Source organism: Sinocyclocheilus anshuiensis, unplaced genomic scaffold, assembly GCF_001515605.1.
Source record: "Sinocyclocheilus anshuiensis isolate Anshui unplaced genomic scaffold, SAMN03320099.WGS_v1.1 scaffold931, whole genome shotgun sequence".
NCBI classification, from domain to species: Eukaryota; Metazoa; Chordata; class Actinopteri; order Cypriniformes; family Cyprinidae; genus Sinocyclocheilus; species Sinocyclocheilus anshuiensis.
Window position 1 is genome coordinate 269924 of NW_015544187.1, and position 23153 is coordinate 293076.

Below are 23153 nucleotides of genomic sequence, written 5' to 3' on the forward strand. Positions count from 1 at the left end.
ATTAATATAATAATTAGATATTACAAATAATTTGGTAGAAAAACTGTGTTTTTACTTTTATTGGTGCAAAGATGAGTTGTGGTGATATTTATTTTGTACAACATTTGCAACTGCTTTTTATAATTTAATTAGAAGCACCACAAATTAAAATTATGTCATGTTATAGGGACTACTGGACAGACATTTAGAAGTTGATTTTAAAATGCAAAGTATGTCAAATTAAAATTAAAATAAAGCTGTGTAAACACTTGCATTTTTACAACACTATAAGTGTGTCCCATCAGGTAATGAAAAGTTCGACACACACTTGTGGTCTTCACACCCACTTGAAGAATTCGGCCAAATACAGGAACTACGTCATTTAAGTAATCAAGTGGTCAAGTGCAAAGACTGCAAGTGTGGGTATTTGGACAAAGCCAGTGCATCGATCTGCACTTCGAATTCTACCCGGAAGTAGTAGACCATCCGGAAATCTTTGGCATACTTATTTCAACATACTGCGATTTGGAACATACTAATTCTATTTTCGAATACTATTTAGGATGGATAGTATGCGAATTGGGACGCAGCATGAGTATTTGGACGGGCCCTTACTCACGAAAAACGCTTTAGGTTAACCTTTTGGTCACACTGTAGACCCGTAGAAGAAGGCGTGCCTAGTAACGCGGTTGTCAGGAAGACATTTGGGAGAAAATGTGTGCATCAGTATGATTTGTTTACCTTTTGACTGATACTCCAGCCGTGTTTATGAACACGTTACTTATCGATTAATATTTCGGGTCCTAAGATTGATATCAGTTTTGTCCACGTTCATCGTTCAGGATCTCCTCAATCCTCCCGGTTGGGTGGAGTGTTTTTCTTCACTCTGTTGGAATTCGTCCCGCGCACATCGTCTCCAGGATGACCGCAGGGTTCAAGACCACAGTTTAAGGTGATTCTTAAGCATTAAATATGCAGATATCCACATTCTCCATGTGTTTGATTTGATGACACTGAAAGTAGTGAACAACATGCTAACCCAACAACACATGTCAAATTAAACCAAAAAACAGACTTGGGATATTCAGATCATACTTCGTCACAACTTGTCATAAATGTTTTTATCTTATAATTTATGTTGTGAGACAGACACTATAAGTACAAACACTATGTAATGTATAATGTTGTACATAAACAAATTTGATTAACACATTTTAAAAAGAAAGGTGCCAAAATCCCTCATAACTATTTACAATGAGTAACCAAAGATACAGAAATGAGGGTCATTGCGTGCCAAATCTACCACATTTCAGAAACTGCTTGACTTTTTTTATTTTAATTTTGTTTATTTATTTTTTTCTGAAGAAAGACAAACATGTATTGATAAAAGCTAAAATATTAGATGCCATCCAGAAATATTTACTAAGTACATTTACGTTTATTTAATTTTTTCTAGTTCTCATTATTTCTTAAATGTACTTTATCTTTTACTTTTCGTATGTAACGTTATACGATTATTCCCTTCATTGATTTTATATACTTTTTTTCTTTTTTAAGAAAGCTTCTTAATGTTTTCCTGAAAGTGTTTGTATATATTCATCTGTTTTTGAATTTTAAAAAAATTATATTTATTAGGACACTTTCTCTGAGTAATCCATTGTTTTGTAGAAGGGGGTCATAACAATTTTCACCTTAGATTTGGAAACAAATCACAGGAGGGCAAAACTAACTTTAGCAACATGGAAGCATCGTAAATTTATTTTTACACAGAGATTGGTAGGTCTATTAGTAAAATCAATTGATGTTTGCAAATCCTTATTACATTATATGCCGATGGTGACAGTTCAAACATGGGGAAATGAATTTTTAAGGCCTTTAAATATACATACAGTATATACCATGGCTGTAATTCATCACATAAATGATAGACATCTACCGAATATCACAACCAGAAAGTGTTCAAATTCATATTGTTTTAATTATGAACAGTGTAACTATTATTTTATAATTTAAAATCTGACCTTTTTACTTTTTCTTTCTTTTTTTTTTTAAATTAACATCTTGGTTTGATGTTTTGTTTTATAATGGCATTTTTAAGTGTGGCTCAGCTGTGCAGATACTTTTTGGAGCCACTGTGCATAGGAAATATTTCCAGTAGATTAACTTGTTGAAAGAATTATGCACTTTTTTTAATCTATTTATTATTATTATTATTTTTTTTTAAATGTTGATGTACAAGTTTTAAAGGTCAGTCTATAGTGCATTAAATTCAGGACCATACATATCCAGTTCTCAAATACCACAAAACAAGACATTTTAGTCCTGTGTAGGACTACTACTCTACTGTTTTGATATACAATTTCAAATTGTATTTAAAATCCTTGATTAAATGTATCAGAACTGATGCACACTGCTTCTGTTTCCTGTTTCCAACAGAACCATCGATGTTCAATCTGGAAGAGTGTGAGTGATCTAGCTGACAGGTGTCTTATCAGTAGTTATGGGTACGGCATCCTCTCTGGTGAGCCCCAGTGAGGTGATTGAGGATGCTTACGGTGGTGAGGGAGGTGAGGCGTGTGAGATACCGGTGGAGGTGAAGCCAAAGGCACGTCTGCTGCGAAGCTCCTTCCGCCGTGGGCCTCGTGTCATCGGCGCCAGCTTCAAATCTACTGGATCGGTGGAACTGGAGTACGCCGCTGAGTATGAGCGCCTCAGGAAAGACTACGAGATCTTTAGGGTCAGCAAGAACAATGAGATCGCCTCCATGCAGAAGAAAGAAGCCAAGCTGGATGAGGAGAACAAGAGACTGCGTGCTGAGCTGCAGGTTTGAGAGAGAATAAGAAAATCTGATCTTTTTATGTGGGTCAGTGACAAAAAAGAGTGTTGGGCAGAAATAAAGAAAAATGAGAAAAGAAAATGAGGAAAAAGGATTTAAAAAATCTAGTTTGAAACATCTACCAAGTTTCTAGGAATGTTCTGCTTGTATTAATCTTGGTTTTATACTATTTTTAAGAAAAACTACATTTAATGGTTCAAAATGTCATTTAGTACACTATGAATGCATGTGACTGTACACATCTTAATTTTGAAAAACTTATTACAATATATTTTTCAAGGTAAAATTTATATCTAAATCTTTTCAATTTTAAATAAATATTTATTTAGTTATGATGATTTTTCCTTTCTATGATTTTCTTTGATGTTTTGTGTTTTTAATGCATATTTTTGGCTGCGCTACATGACTTTAATTTAGTGGGAAATAGTTTATTAAAGAATTATAAACGGTGAAGCAGTTTTGTTCATTTTTTTTTCTAATAAACAATTATAATAGATTATACCAAAAATGTCATTCTTTTAATTATGTTTTCCTTCATTTTAATATCAGGACAGTTCAGTAAGATATAACAATTTTTGACTTTATGCCCCCCAAAATATCAAAATGTTTTTTTTTTTCTATTTTTGAAGGAAATTTTATTTTTTATCTGAACTATTATTATTATCATTGGTATTATTTGCTTCACTGTACTAAAGAGTGGTCTTTAGACTGTCTCTGAGTGCTTTAGTTTGCTTCAGTATGCTTGAGTTTTCGATAAGCTGAGAGATAACAGGAAATCTATATAATGTGTGTGTGTGTGTGTGTGTGCGAGACAAGTGTGAGATGAGAAATACTATTTTATACCTAGCTTCTTAAAAGATTATTTGCATTGCATTAAATACTTAGAAACACATCTAGGGGACATAGTTGGACACCTTTAATGGACACATATCTTGAGTATGCATTATGATTGGTTGAGATAGAAGCATCCTGATTTGAGTAGGGTATAAATACTGAGTTAAGGTATTTTCTCTTTGTCGCAATCTACAGCCAACACTGAATGGCAAGAAAATAAATCTTCAAAAGACTTTTGTCTTTATTGAAATAGAAAACTGCCCGACACTATTAATTAATCAAAAACTTGAATTATCATAGAATAAGTGTATACAAATCATTGTATGTACAGTATGAACTGCATTTTAATCAATTTTTGAATATTTTTTGAATCAATAGAATTATAGATTTCATTGACCCATGTTCCAAATGCAAAGAAATTCTCAAATTAATGTTAATTTTCTCAATATTTCTATCAAACTACTTAAGGTTTGCTGATTCTGTGTTTCTCTGGTTGTCAGGCTCTTCAGAAGACTTACCAAAAGATTCTTCGAGAGAAGGAAAGTGCCCTGGAGGCAAAGTATCAAGCCATGGAGAGAGCTGCCACCTTTGAGCATGACAGAGACAAGGTCAAACGGCAGTTTAAGGTGTGAATCTTATTCTCTTCTCTCTCTTTCACAGTAACTTTAAGAACTGACTTATTAAAAATTATTACCTTGCACAATCCTAAATCTTCCCAAGACTGTCTTATCTCTTTAGCTTCTAGCTGTTCTAGTTTCAGTTTGCCTTTCACTGCATTCTTTACCTCACCAATGTGTTTCCTTCATCTTTATTTCGGTCCTAAATCACCCGGCAGATATTCCGGGAGACTAAAGAAAAGGAAATTCAGGATTTGCTGCGGGCAAAACGAGATCTGGAGTCAAAACTTCAGCAGCTGCAGGCTCAAGGCATTCAGATTTATGATCCAGCAGACTCGGATTCAGACGACAACGGCACCACTGTCACCAGTAAGAATGTGGCAGATCAATTTCACAAGAGAAACTAGATCTTTACACTTTCTGAAGAAAATGAGCATCCACATGTGATGCATGATGCAGATTTCTCACACTGACTCATCTTTATTTGAAAGAGGAAGTAGCTCTTTCAAATATAGTTAGATAGATAGTTCTTATATCTATTTTTAAATCTGGTTCAGTTCGGTGCATGTCATTTTAAAAGTGTCTGTGTATCTATATATCTTTATGATAATTTGTTTATTTACACTTTTGTTGATCTATTTATTATTTAATTTAAATTGTCTTTTGTTTATATATTCATTTATTAATTTATGTATGCATCTGTTATTTATTATTTATTTATTTGTTTTAATTTATCTATTTCTTAATTAAACTATCTATGTTTATTTATTTTAATTTGTTTATCTCTTTCTATCTGTCTGTCCACCTGTCCATCCAATTGTTTATTTAATCTGTTTATTTATTTATTAATTTGTTTGTTTGTTTATTGATTTTCATTTATTTTAAATGTGATTATTGTCTATACCTAGCAAAAGTATTAAATGGTAAATAAAAAGTAATTTATCATTATTATTATTTTTTTTTGCTACTGTACAGCTAAATATCTACAAAACTCTAGAGTGAAGCATTGTGAAACCAAAATTTCAATACCAGTGCATCCCTAATGTCCACTCTGTGTGCAGCTGCAGGAACTCAGTGTGAGTACTGGAGTGGTGGCGTGTTGGGCAGCGAGCCGTCCATGGGCAGTATGATGCAGTTACAGCAGACACACAGGGGTCCAGAATTCGCTCACAGTCTCATCGACGTGGAGGGGCCGTTTGCCAATGTCAGCAGAGGTGAGTTTGAACCTGTGTGTGCAGTTGTAGGTATGCTTGCATGTATGCTGATTTTTTTGTGTGCTGTTTCAGATGATTGGGATGCAGCTGTAGCCAGTCTGCTGCAAGTTTCTCCTCACGTCTCTCAGGCTCTGTGGAGTAACACAATCCGCTGCTACCTCATATACACACAGGAGACCAGAGCGGAGATGCAGACCTTTATACAGGTACACATGCTTAGATAACACATCTTAAATACATGCATTCTCACATTTTAGCACTCTTCATCCATTTGTCTCTCTCTTTCAGACTCATTCTTTGAGGCTGCAGAGGTTTTGTGAGGGTTTGGGTCATTTCTACCTGAACGTGTCATTTCCTGAGGAGAAAGCCGCTCTGTATGCTGCTGAACGCAGGCAGGAGATCGAGAGGAGTTCTGTGTGTGTGCTGCTACTCAAGTCCTCAGTGTCCAGGTGATACTCTATCTTTGTATCTTACTTTTTTATCATGTTATTGTCAGTGTTGGGAAGGTTACTTTGGAAATGTAATAGGTTACAGATTACAAGTTACCCTATTTCAAATGTAATAGTAGTGTAACTTTTTCAATTACTTTATTAAAGCCAAAATGTGGCATATTCCGTCCGCGTTAGGCTAGGAATTCCGTTTGTATGACTGCTACAAAGCAGTCTGTGTTTTCCGCATCGCGGAAATTATAGGACCGTATGTCTCAGAGTAGTCAGTGCAATTTGGGAAAGAAATCAGTTAAATCTGTATGTGGATGTGTGTAAATATTCAAATGTAATCCCCTTTGTAATCGTTAACATTTTCATAAGTAACTGTAATTTAATTACAAATTTTTTCTCAGTAACTGTAACGGATTACAGTTACATTTATTTTGTAATTAAATTACGTAACGCCGTTACATGTAACTAGTTACTCCCCAACACTGGTTATTGTTGATATGAATCACATGAATGTGTTTTGCTGTTTTAGTTGTGTTGTGGAGGATGTGGAGGAAGCATTTGTGAAAACCCCAGACTCTCGGCCTCTCTTGCTGTATTTGCGAACTGGTGACAGAAAAGGAGAAAAGGAAGAGGTGTCCACCCTCACTCCATCCACTAGAGACTTGCTGGAGAGAGTTAACAAAGCTGACAAGAGTGCCAAACTTAAAGTAATTTCAAATGATTCATATGGGTTTAAAAATTCTACTGAAAGTTCTAAAGGTTTTTTCTTTCTTTTCTTTTTTTTGAAAGATCATAAGGGTTTCAAGGGTTTTTCTGAAGCTTCTATAGGTGATAAAGATTCTTTTAAGATTAATTTATATAGCACTGTTAAGTTTCATATATAGCACCACTATGTGGTGGTAATACGTTAACCCTCTTACGCTTTTAGAAAAAGGATCACACCTTTACTGTATGCGGTCATTTTTGACTGTGAATATTAAGTAAGATGTTTTTAAAGAAATGATTGAATATCTAAACAAGTTACCAGGTTTTGAACCAGTCAGATTGAGGAAACCATTAAAAAAATGAAAATTAAATTAGTAAAAAAATGTCCAAAAAACCTATAAGGATTAAAGGAATTTCAAATATAAAAAAATATACTGTGAAGTGTGTAGTTCACATTCACGCTTTATTTTTGATTAATTATTCTTTGCTTCTTTTTTTTTTCTGCAGGTAGTGGATTATGCAGGGTCTGTAGAGGGTGGAGCTGCTCTTATCTTCACTCAACTTGAAAGAATTATCAAACAGGTACACACACACCCACAGGAAAACACATGTGGGTGTTGGTGTTAATAGCATGCTTGTAGTTTGTCCATAGTGTTCTCAGATCATGAATTTGAGATATGATTGGGTTAAAAATCACCCAGCTGTCAAGAGCTTTATAAATACTGGGCAGCACACGTGCTGGGTTAAACTAATAATGCAAGTAGGGTTGCTTATCATTGTCAGCCAATATATTTTACCTTATAAATGCTTACTATTTTAAATATTTACAGCAAAAATAATATATGTAATAGATTAACAGTGAAATTAAATAGGTTTTTAGGTCTACATGAAAATACAGTAGGAGCAGCCTCAGTGGACTGGCAAGTGAAAATGACTGTTGATAGTCCAGATTGGAACAGAAAAACCAGAAGTGGGTAACTTTGAGATTGTGTATTGTTTCTACTGTTAGTAAAACTGACCCAGCCACTGAAGTAAAAAAACAAAACAAAACTACCTAACACTGAAAGTAACCCGAGCATTTGTGTAAAATTATAAGCTTTGTTAGAATGTGGTTCACTATTTAAGGTTCTGAAAGAGGAACATCTTAAGGAGATGCATGATGTTAAACAGAAAGAGACATTTCTACAAGATTTTTCTGTCTTTCTTCAGGAGTTGTTGGGATTGGAGTTAGAAGAGAGTGGAGCGATGGAGGAGAGAGAAGAGGAAGACTCTGGTGATGTGCTGTGGGACCTTCATGATGAGCAGGAGCAGATTGAGGCGTTCCAGCAGGCTTGCAGCGCTGCTTCCAGATTCAGCTTCCAGAAGGCACGATGGCTCTGTTATAATTTTCTGTATTGTTCATTATGGACCTAGTATTTTAACTGATGAGTAGGTCCACAAGAAATCTGAAGGAAGATCTGTATTCTGTATTTGACGATAACTGAAAGTACTACACACATATTGATAGCTAAAATGATTATTATCAGAGTAACCAAATATTGAATTAACTGTAGCCTATACGAATGGCAGGAACTGTGTAAATTCAATGAGTTGAATGCTGTATTGATTCTTTTTACAGTATGTTGAACAACTCAATGACATGGTAGCCGCCCCTCCACCCACCCCACCACTGCTGGTATCTGGTGCACCTGGATCGGGCAAATCACTTTTGCTCGCTAAATGGTTGTTTCATCTTAACTCTAAATATTAGGTATTATTGCACAATAATGATATAGGTCAATTTTCACACAGAAACAATATGTCATTTCTCTGCAGGATAGAGTTACAGCAGAAACACTCTCCCAACACCCTCATTCTGTATCACTTCACAGGACATCCTCTCTCTACCAGCACAGATCCAGTGCTCATCATTAAGCGCCTCACAGTGAAGGTCAGACACAGATACACACACTCATTTCACTCTATTTAGCTCCTTAAACTGTGAAAAGAACAGAGACAGAGACCAGCATCTGTTTCGTTATACCTAGCACTTTATGACACGCAGCCTGCACTGTATAGGGCTTTTCACACTGGAAATTGATAAACCATTGTCATATTTAACCCTAATGTTACTATAATCCTGGGTTGTCTTATTTTATGCTATTTATACTTTGTCTTGGGTGGTCGAGTTTAAAGATTCACACTGTATATTTGTAAACCATGGGTTAACATTCTTATATGCATATACTGTATACAGGCTAGTCTGTCTGTGAAAATGTTGCCATTTCTGTTTGTCTTAAGTCTTCTGAAACCCTTTTTTTTTTTGCCATGATTTGCAATGAATTTTGCCATCATTGGTCGACATTTTCAGATGTCCCCTGAGGCTGAAACTATACACAATTATAACTACAGTGCCATTCAAAAGTTGATAAGGGGTTGATAAGATTTTTTTTCTCTTAAAAGATCACCAAGGCTGCATTTATTTGATCACAAACACAATAAAAACATTAATATTGTGAAATATTATTACAATTATACATAACTGTTTTCTTTTTTACTATATTTTAAAATGTAATTTATTCCTGTTACTGTGCTTATTCAGATTTTTTTTTTTCAAGATTCTTTGAATAGAAAGTACAAAATAAAAACATTTATTTGAAATGGAAATCTTTTTTAATACTATAAATGTCTTTAGTGTTACTTTTGATCAGCTTAATGTGTTCATTTTTGTAATCATATTATTCAATTTATTAATTCATAAAAAAAAAAAAAAACTAAAGAAATAAAATCTTACTGACCCTAAACTTTTGAACAGTAGTAGACAACATGTTGTCTGCAATATTAAATAACTGGCTTTTATATTGTTAATGTATGGAGGCCAAAGCAAAATTATTAAAAGATAATATGTTAAATATTGATTTTGTAATGTTTTTTTAATTCACTTTTAGAGGAATCCTAGATGTACAGTGGAGATCAAAATTACAATCCATAAATACTTGATTTTCTCTAAAATATTGTAAATCTTCATCGCTCAAAATTTGAAGGAATATTAGCTGTGGGTATACCACTGATCCACTAACATGTTTGACAAAATAACCAAGGCATTTAAAAACCCCCCCAAAAAAAACACCTTTATTTTGTGGAAAACACAGTGATCAAAATTAGAGAACAGTAACCGCTGTAGCACGAAAGAAGATTACAGCTAAAATTTTGGAGGGTTACAGCTGTCAAAAATTAGTAGGAAGTGTACAAGCTTCGGTTTGAGTGACTTCAGCACATCTGCGGCCGCAGAATATTGTGAGTGAGTGAGTGAGTGAGTGAAGTGGCGTGTGGCCAAGTATGGTGACCCATACTCAGAATTTGTGCTCTGCATTTAACCCATCCGAGTGCACACACACAGTAGTGAACACACACACACCCGGAGCAGTGGGCAGCCATATTGCTGCGGCGCCCAGGGAAGCAGTTGGGGGTTCGGTGCCTTGCTCAAGGGTCTCACCTCACAGCGCTGTCTTCCACCCTCAATACCACGACTGAGGTGAGACCACTAGTATCACTAGTTTCTCACACTACGCTGGTGTGATCTTGGTCCACTCTTTTTCCAGTCTCTTCCATAGTTCGGTAACTGTAGTGGGTTTCTTAACCATAACTTTGTCGCCAAAGATTTTCCAGAGATTTTCAGTTGGGTTAAGATCAGGACTCTGGGCCTTTTCATTATTTCAATGTTTTCAGCTTCAAGGAACTGCTTTACCTGTTTTGAAGTGTGACAGGGAGCATTGTCTTGCATGGAAATTAGGGATGGGCATTTTTCAAAAATATTGCATTCGAATATTTTAACTCATAAAAAAAGAATATTCGGATATTTGTTTATTTAAATGACGTTTAATGAGAAAGACGTTTTTTTAATGAAACATTATTTTTGTCACCATTTCTGAACAATCTTATCACAACAAGCTTATAAATTATATCCATTTTTTTTTCCATTTGAAAACAAAACATTGTGTGCAAAAAAAAAATGTACAGAAAAAATTTAAAAAGTGCTATAAGGCACATACATATACACTCGAGTTGCCATCGTGTTTGCATTGTTTCACATGTTCTTGTTGGAGAAAAAAAAAAACGTACATGATCGGGTGAAAGTTGGCTTCTTATGCCGTGTGTCCACCAAAGTGCCTTTAGCCATCTGAAAACGGCAGGCGATCTTCAGAAAATGCTCAGCTGTGAGCACTACAGAGGCAGTTTTTTTTTTCAGTTGAGACGCTCTGGTTGCTGTGATACAGAATAGCCGCTGAAGTAATGTGGCAGATGCATCACGAACGAAATGCATACATTATTTTTCATATCAATATTAACTTCTCCATTGTCATTCAGTCGTAGCACAGGTAGGATGTGCCCCACCCCTCCTCCACTGTGATTGAACAACTGACTGAAAACTGACAGTGATGAGCGGTGCATTTTGCCCAAAGTTGAACATTCATTAGTGCTTTGTTGTGCTGCTGGCATTTTAAAAATTGTGGCACTCCAATTGAAAACCATTGAAAAAATATGCTAGCCTCGGGAAAAAAACGCTTTGGTGGATACACGGCCTTAGTCTGTTAACAATAAAGCTGGCTGCAGAGAAAATGAGTGGTCTTCTCGGCTGATGTGCCATTGTTTTCTTCATTCGACTGGTCATGACGTTTTTTTGTTTGTATTTCATATGATTCCTCATTTTAGTGATAACTCTGTTTCACTTGACAAAGTTTGCGTGCTCAGGATTTATCAGGGATTCACTGCATTTACGGCCAGCAAAGCAACATTTTAGCGAAATTCGAATGGTGTTTTTATTTTTCGAATAATTATTGCAAATAGAATATTCGAATATTCGACTTTGTGCACACCCCTAATGTAAATTGCAGGCTGATTGGGAGATGCTTGCAGGAAAGGTACTCCATGTTGCTGGAGAAGTTTCTGATAAACATTTGCATTCACCCTGCCATGTAGCTGTATAAGAGGCCCAACTCCTGCTGCAGAAAACATCCCCCAAACCATGACACTTCCTCCTCCAACTTTCACTGACTTCTTTACGCACTTGGCTTCGGTGTTTCCCCAGTTTGACGCTGAAAATAATGTTTCCTATCTGACCCAAATAAATTAAACTTGCTCTCATCACTAAAGTGAACTTTGGACCAGTTCTCCTCTCTCCACACAACATGCTTCTCAGCAAGGGTGAGCCTAGTGAAAGATTATGTGTAGTTCAATTCAGATGCATTTTCATTGTGACTGTGCCTCAGATGCAATCAACTTAAACTCTGTTTACAAAAGTGTGACCCAAATGGCCAATATAATTAGCCCATTAGGTCGTCATCAGGTCAAAGTATCATGGGCTGACCATGGGAGAGGTCCTATCAGGTCAGAACCTTGGTCATTGCAAAGTGCTCTTTCAGTCCGACTTCTCTTAAACAGATCCTTAACCTGTTCAGCATTCAACTGGCGAGCAATTCCAGCTGCAGTGTTGAACCGATTACCCATTGAGAGTTTCCACATTATCCTGTCCTCTCATGCATTTGCCAGATTAACAACAATAACTTGAAGGTATCTGTAAGTGTTCTCTAATTTTGATCAGAGTTCTTTTTCAAATATCTAATTTAAGTTTTTTTAGAATACAATTAATTCATGAAATATGCCTGAAAAACTGCCCTTCTACTCATGTTTGGATAATTTTAAATAGGACTAAACAGTGACCTTGAAATTTAGAAAATTGTAGGTTGTTCTCAACTGTATAAGTAAAATTCTAATTAATTTTAACAATAAATATGATTCCAGTGTGATTTTACAACTAATCTTAACAGCCCTAAAAATACATAATAATAAAAATAAAAACAAAATTCCTCCCTCAAATTTTAAACAGAAAACACCCTAGAAACCTAGAAAAACCAAGACTCCCTAAAACACCTAGACACTTGCAGCCCCGTTGGGTTCTCTGGACCCAAGTTTGAAAACCCCTGGTTTAACCCTAAATTTAAAGTAGCCTTAATCCAGGGTTTAAAATTTGTTATGCAACTATTATGCAAAAAGCCCAAAACAGTGAAAGAACAGACTTGTATAGTTGTATAGATTCACAAGGTCTTCTACACATATATCCGTTAATTATTACAGTGATCTTTTAACTATAAAACAGCACTTGCTAAACCTTTTATCTTTACTGTTTTCACTCTTATACTACAGACTTGACCTGGCCTGGTTGCTATAACATTGGTATCACAAGCATTAGATCTAGACTTCCTGAACTCCAGCTGAACTATAGCCCCCACAAGTCATAAGCCCCTTCACACAAACAGTCTTTACTGGTAAATATTCCGGTATGAGAAATTGTAACTTTACCAGTAAATTACCGGTATCATGCTATGTGTGAACAAAGAACAGGATTACCGGTATGAAGCACATACAAGGGAAGAACACTCTGCCGTAAGAAATCTGCTTTAGGCCAATCATAAATCATACTGTTTACAGTAAGCGTAAACTTTTTCTATGTAAACACTTGCAGACGGATTTCGCTGTGTCCATTCATCAGTGCCGTTACTATAGTAACTGCAGTATTATAGTACCTATTATGTGACTCATGTTTTTGAGAGCAAAAACCTGTTCTGTGTGATCATCCCCTTATGCCTGTCACTCAGAAGTAAAAAAAAAAAATTATCAGAATGGACAGATAGTGAAACTAAAGCGCTTCTCTTCATCCAAGTGGATAAAGACACCGGCATAGCTTTTTAAAGGTAATTTCCTATGATTGACATCACAGAGTTTACCTGTATATTGGTACTGATGTCTGAATAGTGATGTCTTACTGGTAAAAAGACGGTTACGTAAAGGGTTTTATAAACGCAATTCAAACATAGTTAACAATACTTAAAACTTTCCTCTGAACAAATTCTCTTTCCCAATCATCCTTGTAGCTGCTCCAGCATTTCTGGTCTATTTCCGGCCTCTCGATGGACCCTTCTAAGATACTCGAGGAGTTCCCACGCTGGCTAGAGCGGCTGTCTGCACGTCACCACGGCAACATCATAATCATCATTGACTCCATTGACCAAATACAGGTAACACTTCCTCAAATAACCTTCCTCATTGAGCTGTGGTGTGTTTGTCTGTGCTCATGTTTAATGATCTGTGCTGGTGAAGACAAAACTAAACACTAGTTTTGCTTTCGTCAACGAAAATTATGACTAAATATCGTCGTCAACGAACCTTTATCACGTGACGAAAACGAGATGACACGCAACATAAATGCTGGTCATGTGACGATGACTATAATTAAATGTATAATGCAATATTGTTGACGAATAAAAACGAGACTAAATGTGGTTTGCAAAATAAAAACTATGCTAAAATGTCTCTTCATTTTCGTTGACCAAAACGAGACGAAACGAAATGTTATAACGTTATTTCGTCTCGTTTAGTCGCGTTATTCTAAAATGCTCAGACTTTTAGTTGACTAAAATTTGACTAGACTAAAAAGAGTATGAACGTGACTAAAACTAATAAAAACTAAAATGACAGCTTCACACAAAGACTAGACTAAAACTAAAATTAAAACAGGCCGCCAAAAACAACACTACTAAACACCCACATTTAGTTGGGGTAGTTCTTAGTAATTTATTTTACATTTTGTCATCAACTGTTTACATAATGCTTAAATTTCTTTAATTTCAGCAGAAATTTTCAGCTTTTTTTTATAAGGAAAGGGTATATATCTTTCATTAGGGATAAATTAAATAGGTAGTGTTGTCAAAATTAACATGTTAACGAACGTCAAACGAGCACAGAAAAGGTACAAGTGACAAGGGAGCTTCAGTAGAACAACAGTGAACTGTGGTCAGATTAGATGTTGTCAGGCCATATGTCAGTAAAAACTATTTTTACTGTCGTGTCAGCCATTATACTGTGCTCGTAGCACGTGCTCTTCAATTGCACACACAAATGTGGCGGCTCGCGCTGTAGCCTCAATCATTTCATATTAAAGCACAAATGAAACTTTGAGCATGCAATGTAGTTATGTCGTCAGTTAAGTCATGAAGTTACTAAAAAGGTGATTAAAGCTGCCTTAAAACTGTGCATGTATGTAAGTATTTGTTATATATGAGTCACATTTAAGACTCATAAGTCTCCCTCATCTAACACACCTGCTTCAACTCATCAACTCATTATTAGGGGCTTTAAGACCTGAAGTGGGTCAGAAAAGGTAAAGAGTTGTGAGAAAATACGATGCGTGTCAGATCTGTGTCATGTTCAGCAGCGGCAGCTCTTAAAACAGCCAAAATAACCTAATAACCCAGCTGCTGTGATGTCTGTTAATCAAAGAACAAAAGAAAAAAGAGGAAATCAATAACTTTAGTAGCTTTAAGGATTAATCTGTATTTAATTTAGAATTTAGTGTTCGATAATGTTTTTCAATTTCTGTATATTTTGTACTTGTTGAAGGGCACATGTAGCTAAATTTGACATTTATTATATTGGGTTTATGTGAAGATTGTTTTAAGTTCACTTAAATTATAAGTTGTTTTTTTTTTAAAGCCAAATGTTAAAATTGATAGCTCTCAATTATACTGTAATGTTGAATGACAATGTGGTTTTAAATGACATGTAATCAGATCTCAAAATAAATATCCATTTGTCAGAGTGTACATTATAAAGTTGAGATGCCTACTTCAGCATTTTAAATTATTTATTTTAATTTTGTTGTTTTATTTGTAGTTTATTTTGACAAAATTCTATAGAAAATAGCATAAAATTGTCATATTTATTAGCCATTTATAAATTTTTGACCATAGCATAAAATAAATATCAGCTTTTCATTTTTGGCCCAAATGTTTATATCTAATAATATTCTTCGGCATGATCAGTTTGTTATTTTTGTATTCCCTAGAATGCTGAGCAGCACATGAAGTGGCTGATTGATCCTCTTCCTGCTAATGTGAGAGTGCTGGTGTCAGTTAACGTGGAGACCTGCCCACAGGCATGGAGGTTTGTGATGCACAAACACACATAACAACTCATTTGATTTCAGATATTATGCATGTATGTAATATTATACACAGACAATCACAAAACATATTATACTATTTAGATTGTGGCCCACGCTGCACCTGGACCCACTCAATCCCAGAGAGGTGAAGAGTGTCATCAGCACAGAATGTGTGAACAGCGATATCAAACTCACCAAAGATCAGGTAAACATCCTTGTCAGTCTGTGTTCATCTTTGTTTATGTATGCTGAGTTTGAGTATCGGTCTGTACTGCTTGCAAACAGGAAAAGAAGTTGGAGAGACATTGCCGTTCAGCTGCAACATGCAACGCGCTCTATATCACACTACTAGCAAGACTCATTACACAGTAAGTAGATGTGTGAGTGAGTGGATTGTACATTTGTAGTGTTTGTGGGTCTATGTCTGTTTATATTTCTTGTTTGTATTTATAGGTGTGTGTACGGCTGTGCAAAAAATCGAATGCGATTTTCATGCACATCTCGTCAGTAAAGCCACTTCTGGTGATTAGTAGTAAATCTCCAGCACGTGCTTTCAGATGGAGTGGCATTTACTGCACAGAGCCGTAGTTCACTGACAAGCTACACAAAATCGCGTTCAAAAGCGGCAATAAATCGCCTGCGGCTTTACTGACGAGATTCGCATGAAAATCGCATTCAATTTTTTGCCCAGCCCTAGGTGTGTGTGTGTGTGTTGTGAGAGTGAATGTGTGAGAGCGTTACAACTTTTTTTTTTTGATTGCTGTATTGATACAGCAGAGTAATTTAATTTAATTAATTGCCCCATTTTTTAATTTTTTTATTTATTGTACAATATTTACAATATAAATGAAAAGTGACATTATTCAGTGACAAAGCTATCAGTTCATTTTGAAACGACTAGACGGGCATGGTTTAATTAAATTGAAGTATTTATTATACAATATTTAACAAAAAAAATTATATGTAATATACTGTATGTATATTATATGTAAAATAATGTTAATATAATATAAAAATATATAAAGTAATATATAAAATAATAATAATAATAATAATAATAATAATAATAATAATAAATTGTGACAAGGTGGGCCAGTCCAATTAATCTGTCTCTCATTAGCACACACTTTGTTTATATGAGCATTTTTGTTTAATCTGTCAGATCCAGATCCTCCTGGACATTGGAGAGGACTCTACAGCAGTGTGCATTGTGTCAAGATACAATATCACTATACAGACTGGGCCTGAAGGTTGCGCTAGACTCACTCAGCACTGATCAGGAAAAGCACATCATGAAAGAGGTCACCTGTCCACTTTGAAGAAGAGTTTCACTAAAAAAACCACTACAGTACACAGTTTAACTTATTTATTTGTATTTCTTCTCGTGCAGCTATTGTGCCTGGTATGTTCCAGTCACAACGGCATCAGTGAATCAGAGGCTTTGGAGCTGTTCCCAGACCTGAGTTTTCCTGCTCTCACCTCACTGCTCCACAATCTGGAGAGACTCCTCATCATTACCTACACCTGTGGTCTCATTCGCTTTCAGCACCCACAGGTGTGTATGTCTCTGACATAGCTGTCCCTTTGAAGCTATATTTGGCAAAATGTCCCTTAATGTTTTTGTGGATGAAAGTAAATATGTTTCACTTTAGTTATTTCTCTGTGTATCATTTCCAGGCATGTGAAGCGGTCAACCAAGAGTTTCTGGATGGGGGCAAATGTCATGGATCCTACAGAGAGAAAATCATTCGGTTCTTCAGTGAACAGCTGAAGTAAGAATATCTTATTGATTATAATGAAGGGATGTGATTTTTCTGTATTAATATGTATTTCTGTATTTTCTGATCTGGGAAGAGAATTGTGAATTGTGTAAATCTGAGGGGAAAAAATTACTGCGTTTCAAGTAGGGGTGTAACAATTCATCGATATGGATCAATACATCGATACGATGTCTGACGCTACGATGCATCGATGCCACGTGTAAAATATCGATATCTGTAGTCAGCCTTTATTAATAGGCACCTTTAATAGGCACTTTTATTTTGGCACTGTCCACATTTTCACATAATGTCCGTCTATGCATTACCGCCAACGCGTGCATTCTCGTTCAAACTCACGTATCATCAGGACTCGATATACAGTGGGTACGGAAAGTATTCAGACCCCCTTCAATTTTTCACTCTTTGTTATATTGCAGCCATTTGCTAAAATCATTTAAGTTAATTTTTTTTCCTCATTAATGTACACACAGCACCCCATATTGACAGAAAAACACAGAATTGTTGACATTTTTGCAGATTTATTAAAAAAGAAAAACTAAGTTTTCTGCGCACACATCTAAAGCGCACGCACACAGACAGCCGCGTCTACACCGCGCGAATACTATATTGAGCTCTCTTCTGCTTTTTTGTGCATGGATGAATAAATACAGACAAAATTACATCAAAATGCGCGTTTTGGCGAATATCCTAGTAAACACAGTCGGTTAGGCATATGTCTTAACGTAAAAAGTTGAAAAAGAAAAGGCATGTGTATCAGTAGTTAAATCCGTGCTTTCGTTTTTCTTTATTATTAAAAAAAAAAAAATGTGTAGGCCTATTTTTTTTGTTGTGAACGTCCCAATTGAGGGATTGAGAAAATTTATGTTATATATTTTGGTTGCATTTGTGAGTTAATAAAAATGTAGATGGTTGTTTAAAATAGATATATAATATCATAATATCGATATATCGATCGATATACTCCTGTATCGAATCGAATCGTAATCGTATCGTAGAATTTTTTGAGGTATCGGCAAATATCATATCGCTGGGTATGAGAAACGTTATCGTATCGTATCGTGACGAACCATCCGATTTACACCCCTAGTTTCAAGGCTGTGAGCGGAACACCCTTTACATGAAAATGTCATACTCGGCAAGTGCCAAATTGGTGTTGGCGAGTAGATGACACGGTGATATTCTGGCTGCTGCATGTTTCAGAGTGAAGCGGTACTGTGTTCATTTTCACACGAGCAGCTCATGGTCTGGTGTTTTCAGTGTCTTTGTTTAGTTCAGCTCAGTTCACACTAAATGCTGCTACTTACAAACTCCATTTATTTTATTATTATTTATTTATTTATTTTCTATTTATTTGCAGTATTATTGCAAAAGTAATATATTTATTTATTTATTTTGTATTTATTTATTTTATAATTTAAATAATATAAAAAATAGTAATTTTTATAATAATAATAATTATTATTAATAATAATTATTATTATTATTGTTGTTGTTGTATAGTCATTTTGTCCTTAGCTGATCACATGTCTGATATTGTCTAAGAGCAAAGCATTTATCAACAAGTAGCTGCCATGTTGGATTGTTTTGTGATATCATTTCTGTTGGTTCAGGCAAGACAGAGTGACGTGGAGGGTAGCTGATGAATTGCCATGGTTACTGCAGCAGCAGGAAGATCAAAGTAAACTCCAGATGAGTCTGCTTAACCTGTTTGTGTCCCAGAACCTGTACAAGAGGTACATTCTCACGTTCCTGCTGTATCTCTCATGTGTGAATATGTGTCTGAAATAACGTCTTGCTGCTGATGTGCGTTCTCAGGGGTCATTTCTCTGAGCTGCTGACATACTGGCAGTTTGTTGGTAAGGATAAATGCTCGATGGCAACAGAGTATTTCGACTCATTGAAGGAGTTTGAGAAGACCTGTGAGAGTGAACAGAGCATGAGCCGACTGGCCAACCTGTACGAGACACTGGGTTGCTTCCTCAAAGACCTGGGACTGCTCAGCCAGGTGGTACAGCGGAAAGACAGAGGATCACCTGTATTTTATTTTATATCATGTATAAATGATGTGAACATGTTGTTTTTAAGGCGGTGGCCCCCTTGCAGCGCTCCTTGGAGATCCGTGAGACGGCTCTGGATCCGGACCACCCAAGTGTGGCTCAGTCCCTGCACCAGCTTGCGGGGGTTTACGTTCATTGGAGGAAATTTGGAAACGCAGAGCAGTTGTACAAACAAGCTATGGAGATTTGTGAAAACGCTTATGGCCCTGAACACAGCACTGTCGCTAGAGAACTAGACTCACTTTCTCTACTCTACCAGAAACAAAACAAGTACAGCACATTTTTCTTAAATTCATACTCTACTGTGCAGATATTGCAGAGGCTTTGTTCCAAATCCTAGTGAGCTGCCTTCTGAGGCACAAATGGGACATCAGTAAGCTGAAACTCTCTACATAATGCTTTATCACAAATTTTGACCGTCTTGACAGTCAAATAAGCACAAGAAACATAGCACACAAATATTAGATAAAATATTTCATTTTTAAATATATATATATAACTATATTTTATAGGTCATTCTATATTAAAAGAGAACATTTGGGGTTAGAGATTTTAAGAATTTATTTATTTATTTATTTTTGCTCACCATGGGCAAAAACATAGTAAAAAAAATGTAATGTTACAAAATATATGTTTTAAAATAACAGTTTTCTATTTTAATATTTTTTAAATGTAATTTATTCCTGTAATGGCGAACCTGTCTTTAGTGCCACATGATCCTTCATAAATGATTCTAATATACTGATTTGGTGCTCGAGGAACATTCATTATTATTACTGTTGAAAATTACTGTGTTTTTTTTTTATTTATTTATTTATTTTTTTTATAGAAAACAAAATAGTTACATTTGAATAGTAGTTTAACATGTAACATTGTAAATGTCTTTGTCACTCAACTGAATGCATCCTTGCTAAGATATGTATGATCCCCAACTTTTATGACCCCAATGCCTTTGTTTTTATAATTTTACAAACTGACAACCTTTGCTTTAGGAAACCCTATGCAGCTTTCTAGGATTTGGAAAAGATACCTTTAGACCTTTCGTTTATGTTTTGTACTTTAATTATTCATGATGTAGTTAATGATTTAAAATTAGGGCTGAGCTAATTCTGTTTTTATTTTATCTAGATATGAGCAGGCTGAGAAGTTGAGAAAGAGATCAGTCAAGATCAGACAGAAGACAGCACGACAGAAAGGCCACATGGTAAGGAAAGGCCAAACAATAATTTTAGCCACATTTGTGTCTCCTTTGGTCCCACTCAATGAACTGTGATTCCAGAGAAGTGAAAAAAAAAAACAGTATCTTTCATACTGTATTTGCGTGTGTTCTTTGTAGTATGATTTCGCTCTCTTGAAGCGGCGGGCACTGCAGTTAGAGGAACTTACTCTTGGCAAAGACTCGGCAGATTGTGCCAAGACTCTAAATGAGCTTGGAGTGCTTTATTACCTGCAGAACAACCTGGAGTGAGTAAATCATCCTTTCATATACACCAGTACATTTGCAAAAGATCATAGGGTTCCCATTCATCCTGGAAATTTTGGAATTGTGCAATGCAGATTTTCAGTCATGGGAAATAAGAAAAGCACCTAAATGTCCTGTAAAATATTTTAGTGTAATAAGTTTTCGTCACTAACAGTTTTAGTAGATATTAAAAATACAAGTGAAATGCGACCATTCTTGATACAAATGACAATTAAATTTCATATTCATTTTGAGTATTGTTGTAGTTTTTGAATGAATTTTTACTGAATATTTTGGACATATTTCCTGGCTGCTCAAAGCTGTTGTGAAAAGAAAAAAACAACAACACTTTTTACAGTATTTGCAAGCCTTCTTCCCCATGACTGCTCGATGAGTTCAGTCAGGTCTATTTCGTCTACATGCCTGTCATTGGGGTGAAAATATGGGTGAAATATTGCACACAATCTTGTTCGTTCACATCTGGGTGCATATCATTCACAATCAATGACCTCGATAGATCAGAGCTGCTCTCCATTTCTTTAGGTTTGTATTTCCTCTTGCAGACCTATCTGCACTGCAGGACTTCCTCAAAGTTTGAGATGGTGTCATATATACCAAACCTGTCACTGTGCCTTGCTAGGACTTTAATAGTCATGTTTTGGGATGTGACGCACGTTGTTTTTTTCAGCAATGACAAAATTGCTTTGTCTGCTGTGGAGTCAAGACATCTGCAAATATGATTAAAAGATCATCAGAATGTCACATTTTTAATATTGGGTTATTCAACACATAGATGTTTTACCAACTAAGAAGATCAGCACTTTTAGAGTTCCATCCCCTATGAAACGACTTCCACAGCAGAATTACAGAGGCTACACAGCAAGATGCAAACCTCTGATCAGCAGCAAACATAGAAAGGCAAGATTAGAGTGTGCAAAAAAGCACAAAGGTGAGCCAGCAGAATTTTGGAACAGTTTTATGGACACTGTTAATTTATAGGAGTAAGCAAAAGTGAGGAGAAAAAAAGGAACTGAAAATGATCCTAAGCATACAACCTCATCTGTGAAGCATGGTGGAGGTGGTGTAATGGCGTGGGCATGCATGGCTGCCTCTGGGCTTTCTCAACTTTATTAATGACTTAATGAATGATGGTAATAGCAGAATGAATGCAGAAGTGTACAAAAACATCTTGGCTACCAATGTTCAAGAAAATGCCACAAGATTCATCAGAAAGTGCTTCATATTGCAACAGGACAATGACCCAAAACACCCTGCTAGTTCAGGCAAGGAATTTATCAGGGTAAAGAAATGGAAGGTCTTAGATTGCCCAAGTCAGTCTCCAAATTCAAATCCTATTGAACATGAATTTCACCAGCTAAACAGGAGACTAAAGGCAGAAACTCCCAAAAACAAGCAACAGTTGAAAATGGCTGTATTAAAGGCTGGGAAAAGCATTTCAATGGATGAAACCTAGAGTCTGGTGATGTCTATGGGTGGCAGTCTCACTGCTGTGATTGCATGCAAGGGATTTGCAACTAAATATTAGCTTTTAAACTTTTACAGTTGCTTTAAGTTCAGTTGTCCCAATACTTGTGCTCACATCAGATTAGGGAATGAAACTCTAAAAGCGCTGTCCTTTTTATTTGGTAAAACATGAATGTGTTGAAACGGCTTAATAATAAAATGTGACATTCTGTAGTTTTGTCTCAAATTCATCTTTTAATAATTTTTGCAGACATCTTAACTCCACATTTTTATACTTACAATTACAATTATACTCCATAATTTTGTCATTACTGTTCTAATACTTTTGGAGGGCACTATATATATATATATATATATATATATGGGACGACATTAAATTTGCAGAAGGAGCTATTTTGGCTATATTCATACTGCAAATTCGTTGCCTTTCAGCGAAATGAGCCGTTCTGGCATTGAAATAGGTCAGTCAAATTATTCATGCAAATGCCTAATAAGGTGGTGTTATAAGCTCAGCACTGCTTTGTGTACAGGGGTAACCAGGGTAACCAATATTTTTCTGATTTTCAATGATCACCACCTAGTGTCGGAGAGTGAATTTGCATTTTTTATTCAGCTTGTCTTGCTGTTTTTGTTAAAACCTTACCATATATAATCATTTATGATTTTGACTCATCCCTTGTCTTAAAGGGGTCATATGATGCGATTTCAATTTTTCCTTTCTCTTTGGAGTGTTACAAGCTCTTGGTGCATAAAGAAGATCTGT

General features: G+C 35.7%; 1 protein-coding gene across 1 annotated transcript in view; it reads left to right on the forward strand.

The window, feature by feature from the left end:
* Positions 1 to 646: 646 nt before the first annotated feature.
* The window catches only part of LOC107696494 (nephrocystin-3-like), a 24852-nt gene continuing 2345 nt past the window's right edge, over positions 647 to 23153 (forward strand). The window contains exons 1-24 of the mRNA XM_016496847.1: positions 647 to 931; positions 2416 to 2803; positions 4150 to 4275; positions 4485 to 4635; positions 5328 to 5480; positions 5553 to 5686; positions 5769 to 5929; positions 6450 to 6627; positions 7133 to 7207; positions 7835 to 7990; positions 8244 to 8347; positions 8441 to 8555; positions 13537 to 13680; positions 15507 to 15604; positions 15708 to 15810; positions 15891 to 15973; positions 16768 to 16906; positions 16996 to 17160; positions 17283 to 17377; positions 18997 to 19119; positions 19202 to 19391; positions 19472 to 19713; positions 20572 to 20647; positions 20780 to 20907. Of these exons, the coding sequence (XP_016352333.1) occupies positions 2480 to 2803; positions 4150 to 4275; positions 4485 to 4635; positions 5328 to 5480; positions 5553 to 5686; positions 5769 to 5929; positions 6450 to 6627; positions 7133 to 7207; positions 7835 to 7990; positions 8244 to 8347; positions 8441 to 8555; positions 13537 to 13680; positions 15507 to 15604; positions 15708 to 15810; positions 15891 to 15973; positions 16768 to 16906; positions 16996 to 17160; positions 17283 to 17377; positions 18997 to 19119; positions 19202 to 19391; positions 19472 to 19713; positions 20572 to 20647; positions 20780 to 20907 (3263 nt within the window). The 5' untranslated portion in view covers positions 647 to 931; positions 2416 to 2479. The remainder of the gene's footprint in view (positions 932 to 2415; positions 2804 to 4149; positions 4276 to 4484; positions 4636 to 5327; positions 5481 to 5552; positions 5687 to 5768; positions 5930 to 6449; positions 6628 to 7132; positions 7208 to 7834; positions 7991 to 8243; positions 8348 to 8440; positions 8556 to 13536; positions 13681 to 15506; positions 15605 to 15707; positions 15811 to 15890; positions 15974 to 16767; positions 16907 to 16995; positions 17161 to 17282; positions 17378 to 18996; positions 19120 to 19201; positions 19392 to 19471; positions 19714 to 20571; positions 20648 to 20779; positions 20908 to 23153) is intronic.